Source organism: Wasmannia auropunctata, unplaced genomic scaffold (genome assembly GCF_000956235.1).
Source record: "Wasmannia auropunctata unplaced genomic scaffold, wasmannia.A_1.0 LD336078.1, whole genome shotgun sequence".
Lineage (NCBI taxonomy): Eukaryota > Metazoa > Arthropoda > Insecta > Hymenoptera > Formicidae > Wasmannia > Wasmannia auropunctata.
This window is the reverse complement of record NW_012026812.1, coordinates 2380865-2403324: the sequence shown is the minus strand read 5'-3', so window position 1 is coordinate 2403324 and position 22460 is coordinate 2380865. Positions and strand designations below refer to the sequence as shown.

The 22460-nt window shown below is 35.6% G+C and overlaps 7 protein-coding genes and 1 long non-coding RNA gene across 16 annotated transcripts in view; 2 read left to right on the top strand and 6 right to left on the bottom strand.

Annotated features, from left to right (window-relative positions):
• The window catches only part of LOC105448878 (aldose 1-epimerase), a 4819-nt gene extending 1470 nt beyond the window's left edge, over positions 1-3349 (top strand). For 2 of the 5 annotated variants that reach the window (XM_011687721.1, XM_011687719.1), the window contains exons 3-5: positions 1096-1301; positions 1839-2206; positions 2509-3349. In XM_011687721.1, coding sequence (XP_011686023.1) covers positions 1106-1301; positions 1839-2206; positions 2509-3009 — 1065 coding nt within the window. In that variant the 5' untranslated portion in view covers positions 1096-1105 and the 3' untranslated portion in view covers positions 3010-3349. The other 3 variants (XM_011687718.1, XM_011687722.1, XM_011687720.1) reach the window with 3 other exon arrangements.
• LOC105448877 lies at positions 114-1137 on the bottom strand. The gene is made up of 3 exons (XR_974283.1): positions 1060-1137; positions 584-952; positions 114-233 (listed from the first exon to the last, which is right to left on the bottom strand). It is a non-coding gene; the product is annotated as an uncharacterized LOC105448877 (long non-coding RNA).
• On the bottom strand, positions 3347-3952 carry LOC105448880 (small integral membrane protein 12-B). Of its 2 annotated transcripts, none has more exons than XM_011687724.1 (2): positions 3870-3952; positions 3347-3747 (listed from the first exon to the last, which is right to left on the bottom strand). In XM_011687724.1, exon 2 carries the CDS (start codon positions 3727-3729, stop codon positions 3481-3483), a length of 249 nt encoding a protein of 82 aa, XP_011686026.1. In that variant the 5' UTR covers positions 3730-3747; positions 3870-3952; the 3' UTR covers positions 3347-3480. The 2 variants fall into 2 exon arrangements, with proteins under 2 accessions (XP_011686026.1, XP_011686025.1); XM_011687723.1 differs by having other exon boundaries at positions 3820-3870.
• Positions 3953-3973: 21 nt separating this feature from the next.
• On the bottom strand, positions 3974-10098 carry LOC105448876. 2 transcript variants are annotated; one of them, XM_011687717.1, is made up of 14 exons: positions 9772-10098; positions 9070-9224; positions 8872-8969; positions 8593-8804; positions 8334-8413; positions 8042-8115; positions 7800-7957; positions 7455-7568; positions 7184-7354; positions 6848-7064; positions 6550-6769; positions 6181-6312; positions 5780-5931; positions 3974-4033 (listed from the first exon to the last, which is right to left on the bottom strand). In XM_011687717.1, exons 2-14 carry the CDS (start codon positions 9222-9224, stop codon positions 4011-4013), a joined length of 1806 nt encoding a protein of 601 aa, XP_011686019.1. In that variant the 5' UTR covers positions 9772-10098; the 3' UTR covers positions 3974-4010. The 2 variants fall into 2 exon arrangements, with proteins under 2 accessions (XP_011686019.1, XP_011686018.1); XM_011687716.1 differs by lacking the exon at positions 3974-4033 and adding an exon at positions 4177-5678.
• A 91-nt stretch (positions 10099-10189) lies between these two features.
• On the top strand, positions 10190-11448 carry LOC105448874 (protein FAM32A-like). Its single transcript, XM_011687714.1, has 3 exons — positions 10190-10402; positions 10569-10704; positions 10857-11448. Exons 1-3 carry the CDS (start codon positions 10314-10316, stop codon positions 10977-10979), a joined length of 348 nt encoding a protein of 115 aa, XP_011686016.1. The 5' UTR covers positions 10190-10313; the 3' UTR covers positions 10980-11448.
• LOC105448875 lies at positions 11351-15163 on the bottom strand. The gene is made up of 9 exons (XM_011687715.1): positions 14979-15163; positions 14276-14536; positions 14011-14168; positions 13772-13919; positions 13237-13663; positions 12934-13088; positions 12613-12852; positions 12282-12514; positions 11351-12185 (listed from the first exon to the last, which is right to left on the bottom strand). Exons 1-9 carry the CDS (start codon positions 15028-15030, stop codon positions 12006-12008), a joined length of 1854 nt encoding a protein of 617 aa, XP_011686017.1. The 5' UTR covers positions 15031-15163; the 3' UTR covers positions 11351-12005.
• Positions 15164-15580: 417 nt separating this feature from the next.
• Positions 15581-20610, bottom strand: LOC105448873 (ubiquitin-like-specific protease 2). Of its 3 annotated transcripts, XM_011687710.1 has the most exons (11): positions 20215-20610; positions 20004-20072; positions 18878-19056; positions 18614-18763; positions 18352-18528; positions 18008-18153; positions 17588-17934; positions 17080-17412; positions 16705-16905; positions 16405-16624; positions 15581-16285 (listed from the first exon to the last, which is right to left on the bottom strand). In XM_011687710.1, the coding sequence occupies exons 2-11, from the start codon at positions 20060-20062 to the stop codon at positions 16028-16030; spliced, it is 2070 nt and encodes a 689-aa protein (XP_011686012.1). In that variant the 5' UTR covers positions 20063-20072; positions 20215-20610; the 3' UTR covers positions 15581-16027. The 3 variants fall into 3 exon arrangements, with proteins under 3 accessions (XP_011686012.1, XP_011686014.1, XP_011686013.1); XM_011687712.1 differs by lacking the exons at positions 20004-20072; positions 20215-20610 and adding an exon at positions 19313-19713; XM_011687711.1 differs by lacking the exons at positions 20004-20072; positions 20215-20610 and adding an exon at positions 19332-19712.
• Positions 20611-20634: 24 nt separating this feature from the next.
• On the bottom strand, positions 20635-22331 carry LOC105448872. Its single transcript, XM_011687709.1, has 4 exons — positions 21934-22331; positions 21462-21717; positions 21289-21345; positions 20635-21071 (listed from the first exon to the last, which is right to left on the bottom strand). Exons 1-4 carry the CDS (start codon positions 22079-22081, stop codon positions 20747-20749), a joined length of 786 nt encoding a protein of 261 aa, XP_011686011.1. The 5' UTR covers positions 22082-22331; the 3' UTR covers positions 20635-20746.
• Positions 22332-22460: the final 129 nt, after the last annotated feature.

Below are 22460 nucleotides of genomic sequence, written 5' to 3'. Positions count from 1 at the left end.
CGTGCCGTTTTACGTTAATAGCTTACATTCCGATAACGGAGTCAGTGAAATTTGTAATTAACAATGTTGCGCCTCACCGTATTTCTGGCCCTTTCCTCCTGGCTCGGGTAAGAAGCACATTTATCTCTCATTCTACATTATTCCATTCCTTTCACAATAAAGATTTCCCGTCGCGCAAAAGTTATTTGTCTTTGAATAAAATTAAAAATATTCGATAGAGAAGAGTACAGGAACTGAAAAATTTTAATATCAGCAATAAGATATTATATACATAATTATATTTACACTAATAATTATACTGTACTAATAATTATATTTCTAAATATAATTTTTTGCATTAATATTTATATTTATTATAATTCATATTTGTCTCATATTGCATTACATTTTATTAATGCTTTATTAACAGTGAATTTAGAATTAAATATAAACCCATTTATTTTATAATAATACATAATACTCTGCTTTTTTAATTCAATAAGAAATACGCAATTAATATTTATATTTTAATCAAGCTCTGAAAAACGCGGTATTAAATATAGAAATAAATTGAAGAGAAATTCTATTTAAAAATTGTTCTCACTGTAATTCTAAATAATTTCATTGCAACAGGCTAAATATTAATATTATCACGCTACTTATTACATAATGAATGTATGCGCGTGATATGCTTATATTCTTGAGATAAGAGTTGCATCGCGCGACGTTTTAAGTTTACTGATGTTTGACCGATACTGGCATGGAACGATATACTTGGAATAATATCCTACGTAGCAACATGTACTTTGCCACCGCCAATAAGAGTCGGGTATTAACGCTGAAACTTATCTTCACGATGATTGTGTGGGGATGCCGACAAGTGGTCCATTTTTAAGTACTTTTTCAATTCATTTCTCCGCGGATTCAACGCGTCTCACGTCGGTTAGAAATTTTCGTTTTTAGTTTCTTACATCTGCAAAAAATTGAAACATCGGTAAATATTTACATCGAGACTTTTGAAAAGAGAAAAATCATTTGCTATCGTTTGCATTCGTGTCGAGCGTTTCGTAAGGAACTTGCTTTAGTTGAAACTCCAATTTTTTGTCTCTACTTCAGGCTGAGCGCCATGGCAGCGCGAAGATCCATTACGACTACAACGTGGGGTTCTGTGAACGGACAGGAGGTCAAGAAGTTCACGCTGAAGAACCGAGCTTCTCAGGAGGTCGATGTTATAACGTATGGCGCGACGCTGACTGCCATTAGGACACCAGATAAGAAAGGAAATGTGGGAGACGTCCTGCTCGGCTTTGATAACATCGAAGGTACTCTCGTAAAGATTGCTCGCTATGAAAGAGCATTTGATAAGATGTTCGCTTCATCTTCAATTTTATTTAGTTTAAGTGATAAGAGAAGTATAACATCCACACAGCATAAAATATTTCTGAAATATAAATATGTCTAGGAAATCAGAGTTTTCGAAATACCTATCTCTTGAAATGTTTCAATAGAAATATTTCTTACGATATTTGTACAATATATTAATATTTTAATTTGAAATGTTTTACAAGTGTTTACGAAATATTTCATTAAAATATTTCACAAAAAATATTTTATGCTGTGTGAAATATAATAATTTAAAGGACAATAATTACAAGCTACGATAATTTAAAATAGTTGCAATATCAAAATATGTTAAAATATATTAAAGAATCAACAATGTTTTAAAGCGTTGAAATATCTTTCTAATCTTTTAAAACGCTTTACATAAAAAATAGTGTATAGAATATCACAAGGATGCGAATCGAAGTTACTCCGAGGAACAAGATCGTTTCGACTGAGACAAACAATCACATTTTCAGGGTACCTGTCATCGGCTAATCCGTACTTCGGTGCCACCGTCGGACGGGTCGCAAATCGCATCGGCGGGGCAACCTTCGTCGTGGACGGCCAACGTTACAACGTGTCGAAGAACTTGGGTCAGGACAGCCTCCACGGTGGTGTTCGCGGTTGGAGCTTCAAGGTGTGGGACGCTACGATCGATGGCGATCGCGTGGTGATGACTTTGATCAGTCCGGACGGCGACGAGGGCTACCCGGGAACGGTGACGGCGACGGTCAGCTTCGAATTGAAGGACGACGGGGGGCTGTGCATAGAGATGAAGGCTAGGTCCGAAAAGGCGACACCGATTAATCTAACGAATCACGCCTATTTCAATCTCGCTGGACACGTACGTAGTGCATTCCTTCTTGACTCGATGCAACAAGTATTTTGCGTCTCCCCGAGAGAGACAAGGGGCTAACGAAGCATTCTCTGATGCAACATAATATAACGCATTAAATAGAAGAAGGAAAAGATATATTTTATCGGAGAATTAGTTGCGCTACGTCATGCAGGAAAATAGTAACTGATTTATCTGTAGTTTCATTGCAATTATGTACCTCGGATACAACAATGACTTCGTTACGCAAATTAATCGATCGACCGCGACGAAGATATTACGGATCATTAACTCGTAAATGTGTTTTTCAGGCTACAAACGCGGCGGAGTTGTACAAGCATGTGTTCGTGCTGAACGCCGACCGCTGGACCGTCACGGATTCCGCGAGCATTCCCACCGGTGAGATTCGGTCGGTCGAGAACAGCGTGATGGACCTCAGGTGTGCGACGAGGCTCGGCGACGTCATCGACAAGGTGCCGGGCGGCGGTTACGACTACAACTTCTGCCTGCCGAAGCCGGCGGACCAGAAGATCCATCTCATCGCCAGAGTGTCGCATCCGGACTCGGGACGTCTCCTGACGGTGTACTCGAATCAACCGGGCGTACAGTTTTACACGGCCAACTCGATGGGAGGCGAGACTGGTATCGCGGGCAAAAACGGCGCGCGGTACTCCCGACACGCCGCTTTCTGCTTGGAGACGCAAAATTATCCCGACGCTGTGAACCACAAAAACTTCCCGAACAGCGTGCTGCGACCAGGCGACGTGTACAATCACTTTGTCATGTACAAATTTGGAGTGGAACCTAATTAATGCGCTTCCATTTTCGACTATAAACTCTCTGAAAGATCAGACGAGTATTAACACGTTGACTGCCAAATACACGTTAATTAATTGAAAATCTATTAAAAAATTAAAAAAACTCCCAGCTTTTCACACAGACTTGATTTCTGGAAGAATGCAAGTAAAAATTTTACGTTTTAACGAAAAGTAAGGATATGTTAAAATAACACGTTTATATAAAAATGACAGGAACGAAGTTATCTGATTATGTACAGTGACAGTCAGTGTGTTAAATAATGATATTAAGTAAGCTTATATTGCGCTTATCTATAATCATGATTGTATAAATAAAGACAAACATCTATAATTACATCCTCAAACATAATCTTTTATAATATAATGTATAATTAGCTAAATTTATTCAGACTTTATGTAAGTGTTGTAATCATTATTTTTTTCATATTGGAATTGCGGCGCATAATAAAGCGCACATAATCACACCTAACTAGACAACGACGGCGAGAGATTAACTTCCAAAGGATTGTGTTTCTTCTTGATAGCCGAGGAGCCGGAAATATTCTCCTGCAGCAGCCTCTCCTGCCGCTGCTGCGTAATGGGCTTCGTCGCGGGTGTGTAACGATCGGATATCCATCCCTCCACGTTGTATCCGACAAATCCGATGACAGCCACGATAGGAAGCGTAACGTATTTACCGACTTGGCCCAGGGACCTCACTATCAGGGGCCACATTTTCTCAAGCGGGAAATGCTGAAATAATGCAAAATCACTTCGGTTTATCTTCGAAAAAAATGATAACGCAAAATTGGCAAGAGTACACACATCACATACGAGGGTAGTTCGAAAACTACTCGTGTACTGTATATACTTACAAATTCTTTTCGTGCAGGTTATGTAAACATTTTTTTCTAAACAGGCTAGCCAACCCGTAAAGTCACGCGGTTTATTCCAAACTGCAAAGACTGATCACGTCATTGCCTTTGACTCATTGCCATTAGTGTCGATCCACAACATCAAATTTTACGCCAAGAGTTTGCTACAAATTGTAGCCAAATTCCGAGGTTTAATTTCTTTAATTTCTTTCCTTTAATGGTTTAATTTCTTAATATCTATAATTATTAAATTAAATCGTCAGCGCAAGCGGAATCAAACTAAATGTAAAATAAAAACTGTAAAATATAATTAAAAACGAACTCATTTATTATTTTATATTTTAATGGGATTACAAGCCTTATTGTCGATTTCAATTATTTGGCATAAATATATTTGTACAAATATTTATAATCTTTTGAAATACATAAAACAAACATTTCTTTTTCCTTCTTAGTATCTAATTATTAAATTAAATCGTCAGCGCAAGCGGAATCAAGCTAAATGTAAAATAAAAACTGTAAAATATAATTAAATACGAACTTATTATTTTATGTTTTAATGGGGCTACAAGCCTTAGTGTCGATTTCAATTATCTGGCATAAATATATTTGTACAAATATTTATAATCTTTTGAAATACATAAAACAAACATTTCTTTTTCCTTCTTATAGTATCTAATTATTAAATTAAATCGTCAGCGCAAACGGACTCAAGCTAAACGTAAAATAAAAACTGTAAAATATATATAATTAAATACAAAGTCATTTGTTATGTTTTGGCTAAACTTGAAATTTAATTGCCGATTTCAATAATCTGGCCGCATAAATAAATACTTGCACAAATATTTATAATCTTTTGAAATGCATAAAGCAAACAGCTAATCTCTTTCCTTCTCATTCAAATATTGCCATTTTTGTAGTACAGAAACAATTTGTAACATGGCCAAAAGAATAAAACTACATAAATACATATTCGTGAAAATAAACTTATGATGTATAATATAAAGTAAATAATACGGTTTAAATCTTTCTCTATTTCATTGACAATTAAAGTAACATAAGATATATTACTAAAGAATAGTAATAATATATAATTCGCAGTGTTTCTAAAAATAAATGAAATATTATGATCTAACATATATATAAAACGATTAATGCATATATTAAATCTTTTCATTGAAAAACTAAAGGAAACGCTAAAGGTTTTAACACAAGATATATTACTAAATGATAATAGTAATTTGTAATAATTGTAAATAATTTATAACATACATGAACGCTTCATGGGCGTATCTAGATTTTTTTTCGCGGGTGGAGATTTTCTCAATCCTGTTAACTTAACGCATAAATAGCAATTAAAATAATATTTTATGTGATGACGAAAAATTTACTCAAAGTTAAAAATAAACTTATTTTATAAACTCTAATTAAAAATAAAAAATAATTAAAAACTTGGGGGGAGGAAGAAAGGTTAATCTCCCAAACCCCCTTGGATGTGTCAAGACACATATATATAAAACGAATACAGATTAAAGTTCTATTTCATTGAAACAAATGTTAAAAGTTAATAACACTTTGCATTTTTTTTAGTGAATAAGTTAAAGTAAATAGTATTCATTAAAAATAATATAAAGAATTTCTGCGATAAAAATATTATAGTTAATACTGATGAGTGTAAAATGTAATTTATATCTCAATTACATTCCATAGCATCATCAGTTATCGTTATACGTTTGTCGTATATATAAATCCGTAAAGTGCGATAGGATACATGCTGCTGCAAAATGAGCTTCATTTGTGCATGAAATTCTATGAACAAATTGTGCATATTAAGTTGATACACAATAAGAAAAAGAACGAAATAAAATTTATTTTTTGAAACGACGGAAGACATGAATGTAGTAACTTACCGAGAAGTATACTGAAGGCGACACCAGCATCCTCTCGTGTGTGCCTGTCAATTGGATAGAGCGTACTGAATTTAACGCACGGCTCCTTACTCCAAAAAATTTGTAACTTTTGCCATATAGTATGACTTGTCAGTGAAAACCGAGAAGTTGGGCTAATAGAAAAAATAATATTTTTATATCAAATAATTCTTTGGTAAATGGAAGACTGGAGATAACAATATGCTAAGTCTCGTAGGAGAGAGAAACTACGCAAAATTATTACGACAAAGCAATAAAAATTTGATCCTTTAAACTTCCGATTAATGATTTTCATTCTTATAAATAACCATTTACAAAAATATACACTTAGAATATTGTTATCCAGTTTTTTTACTTGAATAAAAAAAATTCAAAATACATACCTGGTAAGAGGTTGTAAAAATTCATGTGTCGAAGAAGGACGTCGCCGTTTCTCCAATATAGATTCAATGTCTTCAAAACTTTCATCAATGTTACTTATACTTTCTCTCTGATCTCGCTTGTGACCAACGGCTCTGAAATAATTTAATAACAAGGTAAATTGAGATGTTAAAAGAATATAAAATATCAAAACGTTGAAAGGATATTGAGAAATTAAGAAAATATTGAAAAATTAAAAGATCGATTAAAACAGAATAATCCTTAATTGTAATTGAATTTCTATACCAATAATTCTCGATTGTATATTATTAGCTCTTCATTCATAACAAAAAAACTAATAATAGAAGAACATTCATAAAATAGATGATTACCTAGTGCCTCTTTCTGAAGTAGTCGGATCTGATATCGCTTCCGGTAATGGTGGCACCTCCTCAGTTTCATAAATTACATTTGCCGCTGGCAGCTGGATGTTCACGGTACTGTCTATCGTAGGTTCAGCAGCAGTTTCGGTGATCGTCTTCGCAATTGAACTCAAATCATCTTTAGGCAGATTTATTCCGCTAATCGTCTCTTCTACACGTATTGCTGAGACTAAAATTTAAATTTATTCAAAGCTCTGCATTAATATTAACATGAATATTTAACGAATCTATCTAAATATAGACATACCATGTTCATGTTGCACATCTTCGGGTACATCCTCATCGAGTACATCCTCATGGGGTACATCCTCATCTAAACTCCTAGGGTTGGCGGGGAAATCATCGAACATGTTGCGTAATTCAGCGCTCCATCGCTTAGGTTCGTGCGAAGGTTGCCTGACAAGGTTTATCGACGGTATGATCCTTCTCTTGTGTATTGACGGTATATCTAATAGACGGTTTTTCTGAAAAATAATTGAAGATCTAGTCAGATCCTTTGAAACTTCTTTTATAACATTTTTCGTCTTGGATATCATTATAAGTTCGTATACGCATTTTTTGCTTATATAATTTAGGAATTCACCTTGATATGAGCGTTCACATCTCGACGCCATTTCAAGAGCAGGTCGTTACTTAAAGTGGTCGTTTGATCGATAACTGTGGGTTTCCTTGTTGAAAAAAACCGCCTTTCATTCACGAGGTTGCTTGAATGTAATGATTCCAATTCTATGTCCATCGGTTCAACTTCCGGTTGCTGTGGAAAAACTAAGTTTACATCCTGCTCTTGTAAAGGATGTGGCAACTCCTTCTAAAGGAGCTGTCACATTCTTTACAGGCGCAGAAGGTACACTTACTGGCAGTGCAGCAGTTGCCTGGTCCTCTACAGGACTAGCAGATATATTCACTGGCAGTTCAGCAACTGCCGCATCTTCTAGAGGAGCAGGTTCTACCACAGGCTCAAGGGATAACTGAAAAATAATACATACATAAAATTATAATTAAAAATTAAACAAATACAAAGGAGCGCGAAATAATTTTTCAATTAAGAAAAGAAAATAGGATATATTTAATGAATCTGAAAACTTTCAATCATTCTGTCGTAATTTTCGTTTTTCTACTTTATAGACTTAAAAAAAATATTTATATTATAACGATAACATACAAACGATAAACATTATCGGTTATAAACAAACACTTACGCGTTTTTTCTTAGGCGTTTCCGTTTGGATCTGGCTGCCCGGAGGTGGCTGTCGTTTCTTCGGAGTCAAAGTTTTTCTGGACTTATCATGTATTCTTGATACATCCACAATTACTGGACTAGAGATTTCTTGCGACGAATATCTTTCTCGATGAACCTCTGTTTATTACGATTTAATTTAAATACATGATAATCTATCTGCAGTGTGTGTCATACTCAATATATCGTTAACGTATAATTTACCTTCAGTGATTGTAATATCTGCCATTCTATCTGCGATATCTATTCCTTCGCTGACGTGTCTTATACTCAGATCGCTAAAAAGTTTATAACAGCAAACCATATGTCATTCTTATCATTGTGTTATTATTTGTCAATTGTATTAAAGATGTAAATCAATTTTAGATGATACAAAAATAAATAAAAATCAGAGATAACTTTGCAAAGATTATTCTTGTTTTATAAAGAATTTTTACTGAATTAGAATTACGAAGTTAGCATATTATAAAAAAAGACACAAAAATTAAAAACTAACAAGAGACCCCCAGGTTGAAGCATAAGTTCTATCTCTTCGTCGTTTAAGCAACCAAAATTCAGGTTTTCCGCATCTTGCATCTGTAAATGAAAAAGATTCATTTGATAACAATCGAATATAATAAGTAAAATTTACAAGGAGCCAAAAATTTGGATATTTGGAAAGAATGTCATATTCCAAGATTTAGAAATTAGCAGTAGAGATTAAAGTGCAAATTTAATGCTAAATATATATTAAACTGTACAAGATTTTCACTTACAGCTACTTGTAGCCTGTCAACATCTTCACTGGGAAGAAGATGTAAGTCTGCTCCCAATTGAATGTTAAGAAAGTTTTGATTCGGGGGAGGCAATTGTATATCGGGAATATCAGAAAAACCGCTATCAGATAAATCAGTTGAATCAGATTTATCCTTTTTCTGTTTTTTTTTTATGTTAGCTTTAAATTTTTGTTCAAATTCAAAAGCTTCCTCTGAAAATAATAATGAGATTAGACTGACGTAAATGTTAGCATTAATAAGTAGTGGAATTAAACTCACTCTCATAGTATGCAGTCTGATAAGAGTGAATTTTCGTTATGCCGTACATCAATTGTGACGACAGATACACGCTGAATGTCTGTTGCTGAATCTCGTCGCTGATGATGCAATCAATATAAATTACAAAGAAATGAAAAATGAAAGTGGGTAATCATTATAAACATTCTGCATTGAAAGCATATAAATGAAATAACATACCAAAGTTCCACAATGTTTATCTTCTTTATGGCATTAGAACTATATAGTTTCTTGAATTCTTTCTCGCTCAGCAATGCAGCGAGCCAGCAAGGAGCTAAGTGGCCTTTTTGTCGATAGGAAAGCAGTTCAGTTGAATAGAATCTCTGACGAGTCATCTGATAAATAACAGATCTCATTAATAAGAAACAAATTTGTAGATAAAAAATCGTATTAAAAGAATATATATGGTCTGTCCCAAAAGTAATCAGACTAATTATGGAAAAACAATTTTATTGAAAATATACTTAATATTTTTCAAAGCAGGATCCTTGAGCGTCAATACATACAGCGGTTTCAGCGTCACCGCCACTCTTCGTAGCAGTGCAGAAAGTCTTGACCCGACATGCCTTCTAGAGTCACTCGTCGCGGCTGCTTGGACCTTTTTAATTGTCCCAAAACTGTGAACCATCGTTTTGGGACAATTAAAAAAGTCCAAGCAGCCACGACGAGTGTTCAGGAAGGCATGACCGACCAAAGTAGGCTTCCTTCACTGCAACGAAGACTGGCAGTGACGCTGAAACCGCTGTATTGTCACTCGAGGATACTTAGAAAAATATTATGTATATTTTTAATACAACCATTTTCCCAGAATTAGTCTCTTTTGGATTGGAACAGATCTTGTATATAAAAATAAAAAAATAATAGAAAAGCCGTGGAAAATACCTTTATTTAGGTTTGGTATCGACGACTATATTTCAATTATCTTACTGTGTGGATATTCTTGTCAAATATATGTAACAATTAATGATCTCTTTGTATTGGCGATTAATCCCAAATATCCCGATATTTACAATTGTTGGGTATGCTTCGTCCAAGTTCTTATTTTCCCTGCTCGCGGAGTGACATATGACGTACGCCTGCCAAACGGACTCTTTCCTCGCGTTGCGATTTTCGAATTGCTAAATTGCGCGCTCGGGCAGAGTATTAATAGCTCATTAGCTACAGCAGGTTACGCTTGTCCGTTTTATAACATATCCATCTCGATTATCGACATTCGTTCAGCTACAATTTTATCTTCGGTGAAAATGGGTGTAGCTACGTAGTTCCCGTTTTAAAAACTGGACGTATTGGCGCTAGTGTACAGAGGATTCTCTGATGGGTCCCAATTGTCCCAAATTCTTCTCAGATTTCTCTCTACTAAACTCCGCTTTTTAATTGACGTAGGAAAGACTCCGATTGATTAACAGTTAATTGATTAATTGACGATGCCTGCGACGAACGCCGAAGACGATCCGTACGCGCACGTTGCGAAGGGCGCCCTGAAATTGAAGAACGAGCAGACGGTGAGCAAAAAGTGAGTATTTCGCCCGGTTGTTATTCCTAGTGAGGTTAAGTTTCTCATGGATTATTGTTTTGATTGTTTACTTCGTGACCGTTTAACAAATACATTCTTTTATCTTTCTCCGAGTAAAACAAATGATTCACACGAATCATGAATGTGCGTCGCCTTCTTCTTGCAGAAAGAAGGATAAGAAGGGAAAGAAGAAGAAGCTCGTGGAAGTGTCCAAGATCGTCGAGGAGGAGGAGGAGCCTCAAAAGGCGGAGGTGAAGCGGACGAAAGCGGAGATAGCTTTTCAGAAAATGCAGGAGAAAATGGTAAGCACATATTGGACCTATTAAACACTTATCCATGCGTGTACGATTCAATTTTTAACATCAATTCTTACATTGTGTATCTGTAACGCTTGTAAATAATTGAACTTCTTGACGCTGACGAAATTCCTAACAAACGTTGCAATAATTTGCAGCAAACCGAGAGGATCAAACAGAAAGCCTCCAAGACGCATAAGCAGCGCGTGGAGGAATTTAATCGACATCTGGACAGCTTAACCGAACACTTCGACATACCTAAAGTGAGCTGGACGAAATAAACTCCGCGATGTTTCTTTGTACGTATTTTTTTGTATAAATTTATTTGTACGTATATATATATATATATAGGGTAAACAATTAGTCTTAATTTAAGTTAAAAATATATATATGAACACTTTGTATATAATCATGGCATTATTTTAATCCTTAAATACTTTCAAATGTGATTTTTCTCCTTTTTATATGATCCTTTCACTGCTTTTGCTTAAAAGAAGAATAAAAAATCTAGCATAAATGTGAAATTTAATTTAAAAAGTCAATAAATTATTAAGTTTTACAAGAGACTCTACAAAGACACTGACATGCATCTGTTAACTTTGATGCAATTATTGTATTTAAGGGTTAAATAAATCATTCTCTATACACACCATACGATAAATATAAAAGTTATTAATATAATAAAATATTACAAGAAATTGTACTTATTGTATAAGTCGTATAAAATACTCTTTAAAGTCATACATTTAATCAAATTGTTGAGTGCATTCTACTCCTAAAATCTAAATATAATTAAAGCATTTAAAATATAATTTTTTTATGTTTAATGTTATTCATTCTTATACTTATTTTCAAAGTATATTGTTCTATTAGGCAGTATAAAAATTTAAAATAAAGGTAATCAAATATTTAAAAAAAAAATATTTGAAATATTAATAACTCTGGAATTAAAGTCTCTCCCTAAATGTTTCGATTTCAAGTACACATGTAATGAAATGAATGCGATAAATGCATTCGCTTTAAGCAAGAGATTCTTCGTAATTTTTGGACGGACTGACTTTCGATACGTTGAGACATCTCGTATTATGCGTCGCCCACGTGTACGTAAAATCAAATGTGAACAGAGGTCACAAGGCACGTCATAAGCACAGAATCACAATATGGACGGATTGTGTATGTATGTACGATGCTATCGAGATGCAAACAGTTGTGAGAATCGCTCACAGGCGCGTACGTGTGCGTAATATTTCTTAAATCTTTACAGAATTACTGAACGATTTCGTTCTTTCCTGTGCAAAAGAACTAATTTACGCGTCTTTAAAATACAGCATTGCTACTAACGGCACGACAAGCAAGAGCGAGAAGCGGCTGTTCGTATTGCCGCCGTTACCAAAGTGGAAGATATTGACGTAGTTCTCCGTCTGCTCCCAGGGATTGCTTCCATCGTCAAAGTGCATCGGGCACTGATCGCGTTCTCGCTCGTATTCCTGTCAAAGGGAACATATATCAGTAAGCGTTAGTGTCACTTGGAATCGCTAATTTACATCGTTATTCGAGAGGCTATTCCTCCCCCGTCCCCTCACCTGTAACTCCAGCGCAACTGCCGCGCCCTCCGTATAATTTTGACTCGTCACGTCTTGCTTGAGATCGCAAAACGGGCCGATCGCCTGGGACAGGAGCACCCTGTTCAAATCGGCCCTCTGATACACCCAGCAGCGATACTTGCTGAAGGGATCCAATTCGTCGTACGTTATCAGATACGACTTTAAATTCTCCTTCCAATATCCGATGCATTTCATTATGTAATCCGGATCGCCTATCGTAGAAATAGTAAATATAATAAATAAATATCGTCAATGGAGCCGCACGTGCGCGGACAGCTGGGCACGCAAAACAAGTGTCAACGAGACTCACTGTAAATGTCAACCGGTTTTCCCAAATGATCCACGGACAAGCAGTACGTCTCGTCGATGGCGATCTCCTTCTGATCGGTACTGCAAACCGAGAGGTCGGATATGTTCTGTTTGCAGTAAATATTTGGTCGCGGCGATTTAGTGACGCCGCCTAGGATCCTAGTCTCGAACAGGACGTCTCCCTTTTGGTGAAACATAAATTTGCCCGCTATCGGACAGCGTACGGGTACGGGATTTTTCGCTAGTAAAATTAAAAAGTAATGTCACACGATTGCTCTGCCGGAAATACGACGGGATCTAACTCTTTATATATTATGATTACTTAAGAACAGGTCGTATTTCCACGCTTCCTTGTTGGGAAACTGGACCCAGGAACACACCGTATGGAAATTGTCTTTTATCACAGCCACCCCACGTCTGTATCGGATGATATTGTGATGTCGCCGCACGAAATCGAAACAAACGTAGTCTTTTTGGCTGCAAATCAATTTAACGTATCAACATCACAGTGCGGTTTCATGCATCTTCATAACGCGAACACTTTTTAACAAAGTCGCTTAACTTTAAACAAGAATTAAAAAAAAAATACTCCTCTCACAAAAGCGATCTTTTCTGATAAACGTACCATCCATCAACGGTCAATCTCGCCATCATTACTCTCGAGTCCCTCTGCTCGCGGCAAACGTAGATCGTTCGTCGGTAACGCCCCACGTCCGGATACCAGGTCTCGATGATGTGCGTCTCGTTAATGAAGATGTCCGCGTCGATGTTAGCGGTGTTTATCCAATTCCCGGACATGTCCTCGGGCAAACGGCAACCGGGCTCGACTACCTCGGCCTTGACCGGCGTGATCCGCAAACGTTCGGGGCTCTGCTCGACGGTCTTGAGCGTATTGCATTCGGCAGTGATCGAAACGCCGATGTACAAGTCGTCGTCGCGATTCTTCAAGAAGCATCTGTACTTCTCGTCCTTCCGCGACTCCTTCGTGTTTGCCACCGCGAAGAAGTGATTCTTGTCGACGAACCAATCGCCCAAGCAACTGTATTCTACCACTGAAAAGAAAGGCGATTTCTGTATTACATTCGTTGTAATTAAAATGTGTACGAAAACACACATTTCATCAAGCGTCTCTCGAAGGGCAAAAAAGAGGATCTAATTACATCCGTCAAAGGTGTTTTCCATTCCAGAACATTGCTTGTAAGTGATATTGAATTTCTGATTGGTTATGAGAAACTGGGTTCCCGCAGTCTGGCAAGACCTTATTTGTGCGTCCGGATGATTGCATTCTCCGGTAAATCTAAAGCGATTCTGAAATAATAGCATTAATACATAAATGAATATGCATTTTTATTATATATAATCGATGCATGTAAAGTGACACGCGATTTTCTTATCTCACTTGATAAGCAAATTGCCAGACTCCTTCCAGGGAAGATCTGCAATTCACAGGCACGTAATTCTCGGAGAATAACGTTATCAAGTGCTGGTTCGCGTTTAAGCCTCTACAGACGTTCTCCACGGTAGGTTCTGTCCCGTAGGGCAAGTTCACGCAAGTCACTGCAACAAGATAATATGACTGATAAACACACGTGGATTATATGTGTTTACGCGTCGCTACATGGATTGCTTTAACTAGATTGGCACAGACCAAACTCATCACTTGCCTTCGAGCTTCTCCAAGACGTTTACTGTCCTGACGAGCAGTTTTACGCAATGATAACAGCTGGCGATTGGATTATTAGAATCTCGAAATACGAATGTGTAATTAACATGATATTCCTCTTTCATATTTACACATATGCCTCGTCCAGTCATAGTGTTGGCATTTATTTCTGTTAAGACATTCTGGGATTCCCATGAAAACCAAGTTCCCCGAATGACCAGTGGAATTTGACAGCCAGACTGACTGACTGTCTGACCTGTGACTGCCAAACAATATTTTATTAGCGTTAATGCATGTGTGATTATATTTTTTAATATGAGTCTTGGAGTCAAGTGTATATCATGTTTTTTTTTCTTCTCTTATCTTAATTTGATGCCAAGACCAGTCGTGTCTCTTTATACATACACGCACATATATATATATATACACTCACGTAATTCTTCTTGCATAAAACAATGAGACAAATTTTAAATAAACTAAGCAAGAGCACGCACATGAAATCTCAATTTTACTCCGACTTACTTTTAACTCATTCCGACTTAAAAATGTATACATACAAATAAATAGAACGTAAATACGAGTAAATAAATGTTAAATTTTGGAATTTAATCAAGTGGAAAATATATCGCAGTAATTAGCGTGCTTGCACGTACAGTGCACACCACTCTACTTCACTTTGCAGAAATTTAAAAGGATTAACTTACCATGCCACACAAGGCACGTTACGAGAGAGAATATGCATAGCCAGCGTTTCATTGTGCTATATCATTAGAGTAACGAAAATAACGTGAAAAAATCTGATTGTTGTGGTCGTAATAATGACTGCTAACCTTTGAGGCAAACCTAATTGTAAAACACACGCCCAATACTATTAAGTACGATTTCAAAGCTACTTATGACACACTCCTTAAAGCGCGTTCCCATACGACACATTCGTGCACGTACAGTGATTGGCCGATTTGCTTACTGCTTACGTCACTGCTTTACCAGAGAGCACTATTGCCCTCTGAAGAAGTGGATTCAAATTACATAGCAAAATCAAGATTTCTGCACAATTTGTGGTGCTTGTCCGTACTAAATCCACTTTTCGAGTCTGCTGGAGCTTTATTTTCGAAAAATTACGCATTAGAAACAAATTTTTGGCTAACATGAAAAATACTTGAAAATTTAAAACAATTTTTTTTTAATTCCAGCAATTTCTTCAGAGTTCTGATAGCCATCCCCTATATATGTACATATCTGATATAATTAGGAAAAAGATGAAGCAAATAATTCGTTTTAAGGGTTTAAAAAATTATTAAAAGTATACAAAATTATTACTTTTATTTTTTTTTCTTCTATTTACGTATGCATTACAAACAGAATTATGTACACAAGAATAAATTGTAACGTCAATCATACACAAAAGCCCATTTTTAAAGAATCATATTGTGTTTATTCACAATCTAATAAATTAATATGGTTATTAATTTGATACGACATTAATACGCTTTCATTTACTTAATATAATTACGTAATATATGTGAGAAAAGGTTTAATTATAAACTATAAAAGGTACATATGTTGCGTTTATCTCGTGTTTTTCCATTGTAAATATACGTATCTATTGAATTAATTCTCAACTGAATTAGAGCTATGCGCATATAAGAAATGATCGGGAAAGTTCTACTAACAAACTCGTTTTTTGGTAGAACTTGCCATCATTCTTCAGCCTCTCAGTTAACTGGAGGATTTTCCGTGATAAACGAGACAATCAATGCTTCTGCGTGTCACTTGTAGACTCTTTCGGTTTCCGACATCGCAGTCTTACGTCTGTCTGATCTTCGACCTTCGATTTCAGCTTGCTATCTCGTGTGGGGAAATTTATAGTAGGCAAACTAATAGTTTTGTCCCCTTTATTCATCAATTCAATTAGCAAGTTCGATAACTCCTCCCTTTTCTTTGTCACGACAATTTCTTCAAACCATGTTGTTAAGGTTTTAATTGGTAAAGTATAATCTTTAACAGGATCCTATCGAAAAGGAGAAATAAACTTGTATTGACAATCACATTGATAATTTACGTAATCAGACATGTAAAAAAATAATAATAATAAAAGGTGTTAAATATATATATCTTACTTGTACTTGCCTTGAAAAAACTTTCCACATATTGTAATACATACAATCCGCAGTCAGTTAAATTCGATTGCTGAGGTACCTTTGGATACGCTCCCTTAATAGTACCTTTCGAGAATGTTTTCTCTACACCAAGCTTGGCAACATGCTCGCAATTTAAATAATCTCTCAACGCAGCGAGTACCCTTGATCTACTAGTACCACCGAGCGAATCGAATATTAATATGCACGGACTGTAAATTAAATTATTCAAATATTAAAACCACAATACATCGTATTAATTTATATATATATGATATAGACAACTGCTAACTTCTTGACAACTTCCTTCTGCTCTTCGAATTTAACATTAATTTGGGTTTTACTCTCTACCGGTTCGTCAGCTCTTGCATTCGACTCTTTCGTTTCTTTGTCCGCCCGCACAGTCTTGAGATTATCGTTTTCGCTAGTTTCTGCTTTTGGGACTGTTCCAACTAATCCAGGAAAGCAAATAATAGCCAAGAACCAATGCGAGCTGTAAACATTGTTTATATTATATTATCGTATAAAATTATTAATCTATTGCTCACATTATCGCAAGTCAATATATGTGCTATAAAACTTCAATATTTTTTCCGATGCTTTGATGGATAAAAAAAATCTTACGCTCATATTGATTCTATATTAAATTTTAAACAGGATTACTTACTATTCGTTTATAGGAATTATAATAAAATCTTTCTCAAATATGTTAACATTCTTTGTCCATTTCTGTACTCTCGCGTACCGCTTGGCAGCAGGTGTCATTGGCACGGAGCTTTCGGCAGCCTCGGCGTACGGGCTGATCAAACGTTTGTAAAAATACGAACTGAACACGTGAGTTCTATGTTGGTCCACTTCTGACAATACTTCTAGGGTCAAATACTTTAAATAAAAATCTACAATCACATCGTTCAGGAACTCGTCTTCTGCGAGACACAAGTAATCCTCAGTGTTGATGGATATTCCTCCTTTTGCGGGTGGCGGTGGATATATAGTTATTCTATGAAAAAAAAATTAGTTTATATGTATAAAAAAATTCAACTAAATTTGCAAATTTATAATTACAAACAAAATCAAATAATATTAACTAGACAATATTTTAAAGTACATTTTGTCCGATAAATCAAGTATTCATTTATTAAAAGACGAGAAAGATTATTAAATAAGATTCTTACGTTTGTATGTCTCTAACACAAGTTGTATTAGTTAACTTTTTACTCCGCTGCCGTGTAATAACGTCACTAACGGAAGTACTGTTGGCTGGGTTTTCACCCCGCTGCCGTGTAGTAACGTCACTAACGGAAGTACTATTGGCTGGGTTTTCACCCCGCTGCCGTGTAGTAACGTCACTAACGGAAGTACTATTGGCTGGGTTTTCACCCCGCTGCCGTGTAGTAACGTCACTAACGGAAGTACTATTGGCTGGGTTTTCACCCCGCTGCCGTGTAGTAATATCAATAACAGAAATAGTATTATTTAAATTTTGAATTCGCCGTCGTGTAGTGTTAGACGACGATAAACTCTGTAAAAGTAAGTAAAATATAGGTATGCACTATACAGATGTGAGATAAAATTTAATTTAACCAAATACGTACATAGTTTGGTATTGACAAGTTAAGTATAACTTTGGCTTCTTTGAAACTCAATTCCTCGATTTTATTCGGAAACAAACTTGATAGTATCGCCTTTGAATCCTCGGGTAACTTGTTTGGGAATAATGTGATACGTTTATGTACAATTTCTAAAAAAGATAATAAAAATATAAAGTATTAATCGTTTAGATTTGCTAAAAATCTTACATCTTTTCTACATGTTTGCATCGAAAATTGTGGAGATTGAATAAACTTTATAAAAAACTTTTTTAGAATAATCAGTACATTATAGAAACTATTTAATATAAAGAAGACTAATACAGAAAGTTCATATATGTCGTAAATACCTTTTCCAGCAGGATTGAAATATGGTTCGCTTGCATCTTCCATTCCTAATAACTCACGTACCATGGCTCCCGTATTTGAACGCGAATAGAAGAACAGCAGGGGCATAATTTTTCCAAAATAAATTAAAAGCTTAATTATATCTATACACTTTATATTCAGAGTAACATATTTCGTATCTGTAAAAATATTGAAATATTTCAAGGAACTTGTAAATTATCTTTCTACTAATAGATATTTTTGTTACAGATAAAATCAACCTACCGTCTTTTAATGAAAGTACGCTAAATTTAATTCCACTATGGGAAATAACAACTTTTCCCTGAGGAATACATTTGTAAGAGCCTATGTTGATACGAAGACACTCTAGAGTAATTTGTTCGATATCTAGTGGATCCTGATCTCCACATGTTCCTAAAATTCAACATTGTCTCATTATTACAAGGGATACTATATCGATATCATGTTAATTGTGAAGATCACCTATGTATCTTATAAAACATCATCTTTTACTGTTTTCTTCATTACCCATTGTAAAATCATTGTGAGAATTAGACACGTCCGCAATTGTTGACAGTTCATCCAGAATGATATCCATAGCTTCGTCAAGTGCATTACTCGTGTCTCCTGCTACGTTACTATTAATGCTTCTCAGTTTTTTCGCTCTACTTTCTTCGTCTTCTTCAACGGATGATTCTTTAAACATTCTAAAAATTAATAATTATTAATATATATATATAAACATCATGTGTATATACAGTATTGAAAATCTACGTAACGTGAACTATAGATTTTCAATACCGATAATATATCGGAGCACGGCTAATTCTTTATTATTATTATTATATAATTAATAATTGTAACAAATTGTATACATTATTATTATTACATTATATTATTATATAATTAATAATCGTAACAAATTATATACACAATTATATCTTAGAATGGGTAAATATTTACTTTCATTCGTTCTGCTTACATTTCGATAAAAGTACACAGGATCGATGTGTCTTCGCGTAAAGGGATAGATTTTATAAGAAAAAAGTGTAACTTTGTCCCGCAAAGCGAAATATTAATTGTTAAAACTTTCCACTTTTTAGGTTAAGGTATCTGTCATAACCGTCAACGAGTGCATTCGGTTTCATGCGTGATGCGCATAACGTATCGTTTTATCCTTGTTTATCATTCAGGGTAAACAAGGATAAAAAAATACATAGTGCGCATCGTACGTGATATTGAACGCACCCTGAAATGTAGCGCTTTGGTCACACGCGCATACATACATTGTCATGATCTTTAAATGCGCGAAATATAAAATATTGTAAACATATGGTGAAGAACGGAAATTTGATTTCTGTAAAGTGGTGTATGTGTAATTTATATTTAAATTGGTGGAAAATATATTTAATATATTTATATTTATGTAAATATAAAATATAAATTTCACCACTTTACAGAAATAAATATATATATATTTATATACATTTATTTTAGATTTCTGTTGTAAAGTGATGGAATCTATATTTCATTATCTTGTTTAGCATTTAATTTAATAAATTTAAAATTAAAAATAATAAGCTGAGCGATTTGTCTGATAAAACTATAAAGTTATATATTTACACACATTTGAATGAAATAAATAGATACGTACAAAAATTCTAATCTACGTTTGCTCGGTGCAGAAGAACGAAGCTCTCTGAAGGATGGCATTGCATTGTAACTGAAAAGAATATAACATTACAACATTGAGTTACGTCCTACGGGGGGAAAGGGAGGACTGTCACTATTGTTGAATTATACACACAGGCTGGAACTACACTTTGCGTGGAAATTAAATTATAAACTAATGTAGCACCACGTACGTTTTGCGTGGAAAGTTATAAATCCACGAATGGAATTTCGTTACGGAGATTTATGCTTCCGCACGAAGCGACGTTCTACTCGTGGGTTCACAAGAATTTACGCTATACTAGACAAGTCGATTATTACAGGTCGCAGTTAACAACAGCCCGTCTCCTTGATGTTGTCCTCTTGTGTTTATTTTTCTCACTGGCACAGACTGTTGCAACCAAGCTCGACAACATTAGGGCCGATATTCACGCGTGAATATCGGGTAATACTTGGGAGTTATCATCTCGATCGATCAAAAGTTGAGCATTTACGGCGCGAACTATTGTACATTTTCAAATATGAAATAAGAGCAAGGCAGTTTAGTGATTTTTAATACAAATTTATTATGAATAATAAATAATGAAAAATAAATATGTGAAACATCTCGCAATAATGGAAACTTTTTTTTTACGTATATTCTCTGTTACACATACACATATATTATATATTATTTTTCTTCTTTTTTCATGCATTTGCTGTCTTATGGAATTATTAGTGAAATTATTAAATACAATATGGCGCAGGTGTGTATATATACGCAGGTGTATACGAGCCTTCGTCGGGGACGTCGGGAGATCCATTACAATCTTGGGGGGACACGCATCCTACAGGAATAAAGACTACACCCTGTGAACCAAATGGAGTCGTCTCCGTACTTTTTGTGGCGTACTGATTTTTGAGCTGCTGATTTTCCTCAAAGAGTTTCAGGTTCGCGTAATAGAGTTGCATGTTATCCATGCTGAGTCGTACTTTCTCTTCTTCCAAGTTGTGCATATGGTCCAGAAGCATGCCTACCTCTTGGGTCTGATCAATTGGAAATTGTTGGGAACTGTTGGGAGAACACAGAGCAAGCATGCAAATTAAAATGAAAGAAGTAGCAGGAATTTGCAAGTAATTTATATCTTATTATCCTCTCTAATTTAATTCAATAATCCTCCTCATTTAATTTAATAAATTTAAAGATAGTAAGCTGAGCAATTGTGACAAAACTATAATGCTGATATATTTACAAACATTTGGATGGATAAAAATATAGATGTACGTACAAATCTTTACGTTTGCCCCGTGCGAAAGTAAGAAGCTCGCTAAAGGATGGCATTGCACTGTAACAATAGAAAAAAAAATTACGTTACTCCGAAAAGTTAAATTTATTATAATGAATTAGAGTAGGATCGGTGTGTCGTTGTTACAAATGGCACAATGGAAATTTGTGACTTACCCTGGCGCCTGTTTTCTTAGTGGTTCGACGGCTTGTTGCGGCGGTCCATTTTGTTGCGGCGATTCGGTTTGTTGCGGCGTTGTTTGTTGTTCGACTGACCTCGGCTCCGGCGTGCCGGGCATCAATTCGGTAGGAACTGCGCCACTTTTCACTCGTCGCACCAGTCGTGAATTTTTCGTGACACGTCCCCAACGTCCACGTCTGGTCCACCTCTCTTCGATGCACCCCGGCAGGAAATGCTGCTCACATATTACGACTGAAAATAACATTTTTATTAACGATGATACCTGCGTCGTTCGGGTCGAAATAAAATAATATAGAATCGATTGTGGGTTATGATTTTCTCGTAATCGATATTACGATATATAATATGATAGTGGCGTTACGAGTCAGTTTACAAATTATATTAATAATGAATAAATTCAGAGGTAGTTGATTAAATTAATATATTCTGGAATATATAAACACTCACGTTGGTAATGCACATTGTCTGACCGTTGACAGGCTTGGAGCCACTGCTTCCTCAAGTGAGGCTCTTTGGGAAACCCGTAAAATTTAATCGTACACTTTTTACCGCGAAGACTCCGCGATTTGCATTTTGGTACGCAACACGACGGCATATTGCGTTCAAAACTTGTCTCGTAATTAAATTAGTGTGAGTGTCTCGCGTGTAGAAGCGAGCAAATCAATACGATCGGAAACAGAAACGACGCAACCGGTGAATCGATGAACGATGTTATTATTTTGACGGCGCACGAATTGACAGCTCCGTCGGCAATATTGTATTTCTGCGAATGAGCTTAAAATTTGATTGGTCGACCACGTCTTCACTATAACCTTTGGCTTAACTGCGCATCCATCTAAAGTTCAAACGGGTCATCTTTCTATCTACATAAGCAAATTGACCAATCACGGTCAAAATCGCGGTCTTACGTGCGTTTTAGAATGTTCGACTGCGATTGGTCGACATGCTTACGACTTTCACGTGGTGACGATTAA

Bases quoted from the DNA above. Each gene is read 5' to 3' on its own strand.
- LOC105448880 (XM_011687724.1), bottom strand. From the start codon at position 3,729: ATGTGGCCCCTGATAGTGAGGTCCCTGGGCCAAGTCGGTAAATACGTT.
- LOC105448872 (XM_011687709.1), bottom strand. From the start codon at position 22,081: ATGCCGTCGTGTTGCGTACCAAAATGCAAATCGCGGAGTCTTCGCGGT. The intron at 21,718-21,933 runs GTGAGTGTTTAT...TGTTATTTTCAG, and splicing joins AGACAATGTGCATTACCAAC to TCGTAATATGTGAGCAGCAT. The intron at 21,072-21,288 runs GTACGTACATCT...TTCTCCCAACAG, and splicing joins CGGGGCAAACGTAAAGATTT to TTCCCAACAATTTCCAATTG.
- LOC105448875 (XM_011687715.1), bottom strand. From the start codon at position 15,030: ATGAAACGCTGGCTATGCATATTCTCTCTCGTAACGTGCCTTGTGTGG. The intron at 14,169-14,275 runs GCAAGTGATGAG...ATCTTGTTGCAG, and splicing joins CGTCTTGGAGAAGCTCGAAG to TGACTTGCGTGAACTTGCCC. The intron at 12,853-12,933 runs GTAATCATAATA...TAATTTTACTAG, and splicing joins GAAATACGACCTGTTCTTAA to CGAAAAATCCCGTACCCGTA.
- LOC105448876 (XM_011687716.1), bottom strand. From the start codon at position 9,224: ATGACTCGTCAGAGATTCTATTCAACTGAACTGCTTTCCTATCGACAA. The intron at 5,932-6,180 runs GTATGTATTTTG...TTTTTCTATTAG, and splicing joins TTTTTACAACCTCTTACCAG to CCCAACTTCTCGGTTTTCAC. The intron at 5,679-5,779 runs GTAAGTTACTAC...ATTTGTTCATAG, and splicing joins CGCCTTCAGTATACTTCTCG to AATTTCATGCACAAATGAAG.
- LOC105448874 (XM_011687714.1), top strand. From the start codon at position 10,314: ATGCCTGCGACGAACGCCGAAGACGATCCGTACGCGCACGTTGCGAAG. The intron at 10,403-10,568 runs GTGAGTATTTCG...TTCTTCTTGCAG, and splicing joins GAGCAGACGGTGAGCAAAAA to AAAGAAGGATAAGAAGGGAA. The intron at 10,705-10,856 runs GTAAGCACATAT...AATAATTTGCAG, and splicing joins AGAAAATGCAGGAGAAAATG to CAAACCGAGAGGATCAAACA.
- LOC105448873 (XM_011687710.1), bottom strand. From the start codon at position 20,062: ATGCCATCCTTCAGAGAGCTTCGTTCTTCTGCACCGAGCAAACGTAGA. The intron at 17,935-18,007 runs GTACGTATTTGG...TTACTTTTACAG, and splicing joins ACTTGTCAATACCAAACTAT to AGTTTATCGTCGTCTAACAC. The intron at 17,413-17,587 runs GTAAGAATCTTA...TTTTTTTCATAG, and splicing joins TGTGTTAGAGACATACAAAC to AATAACTATATATCCACCGC.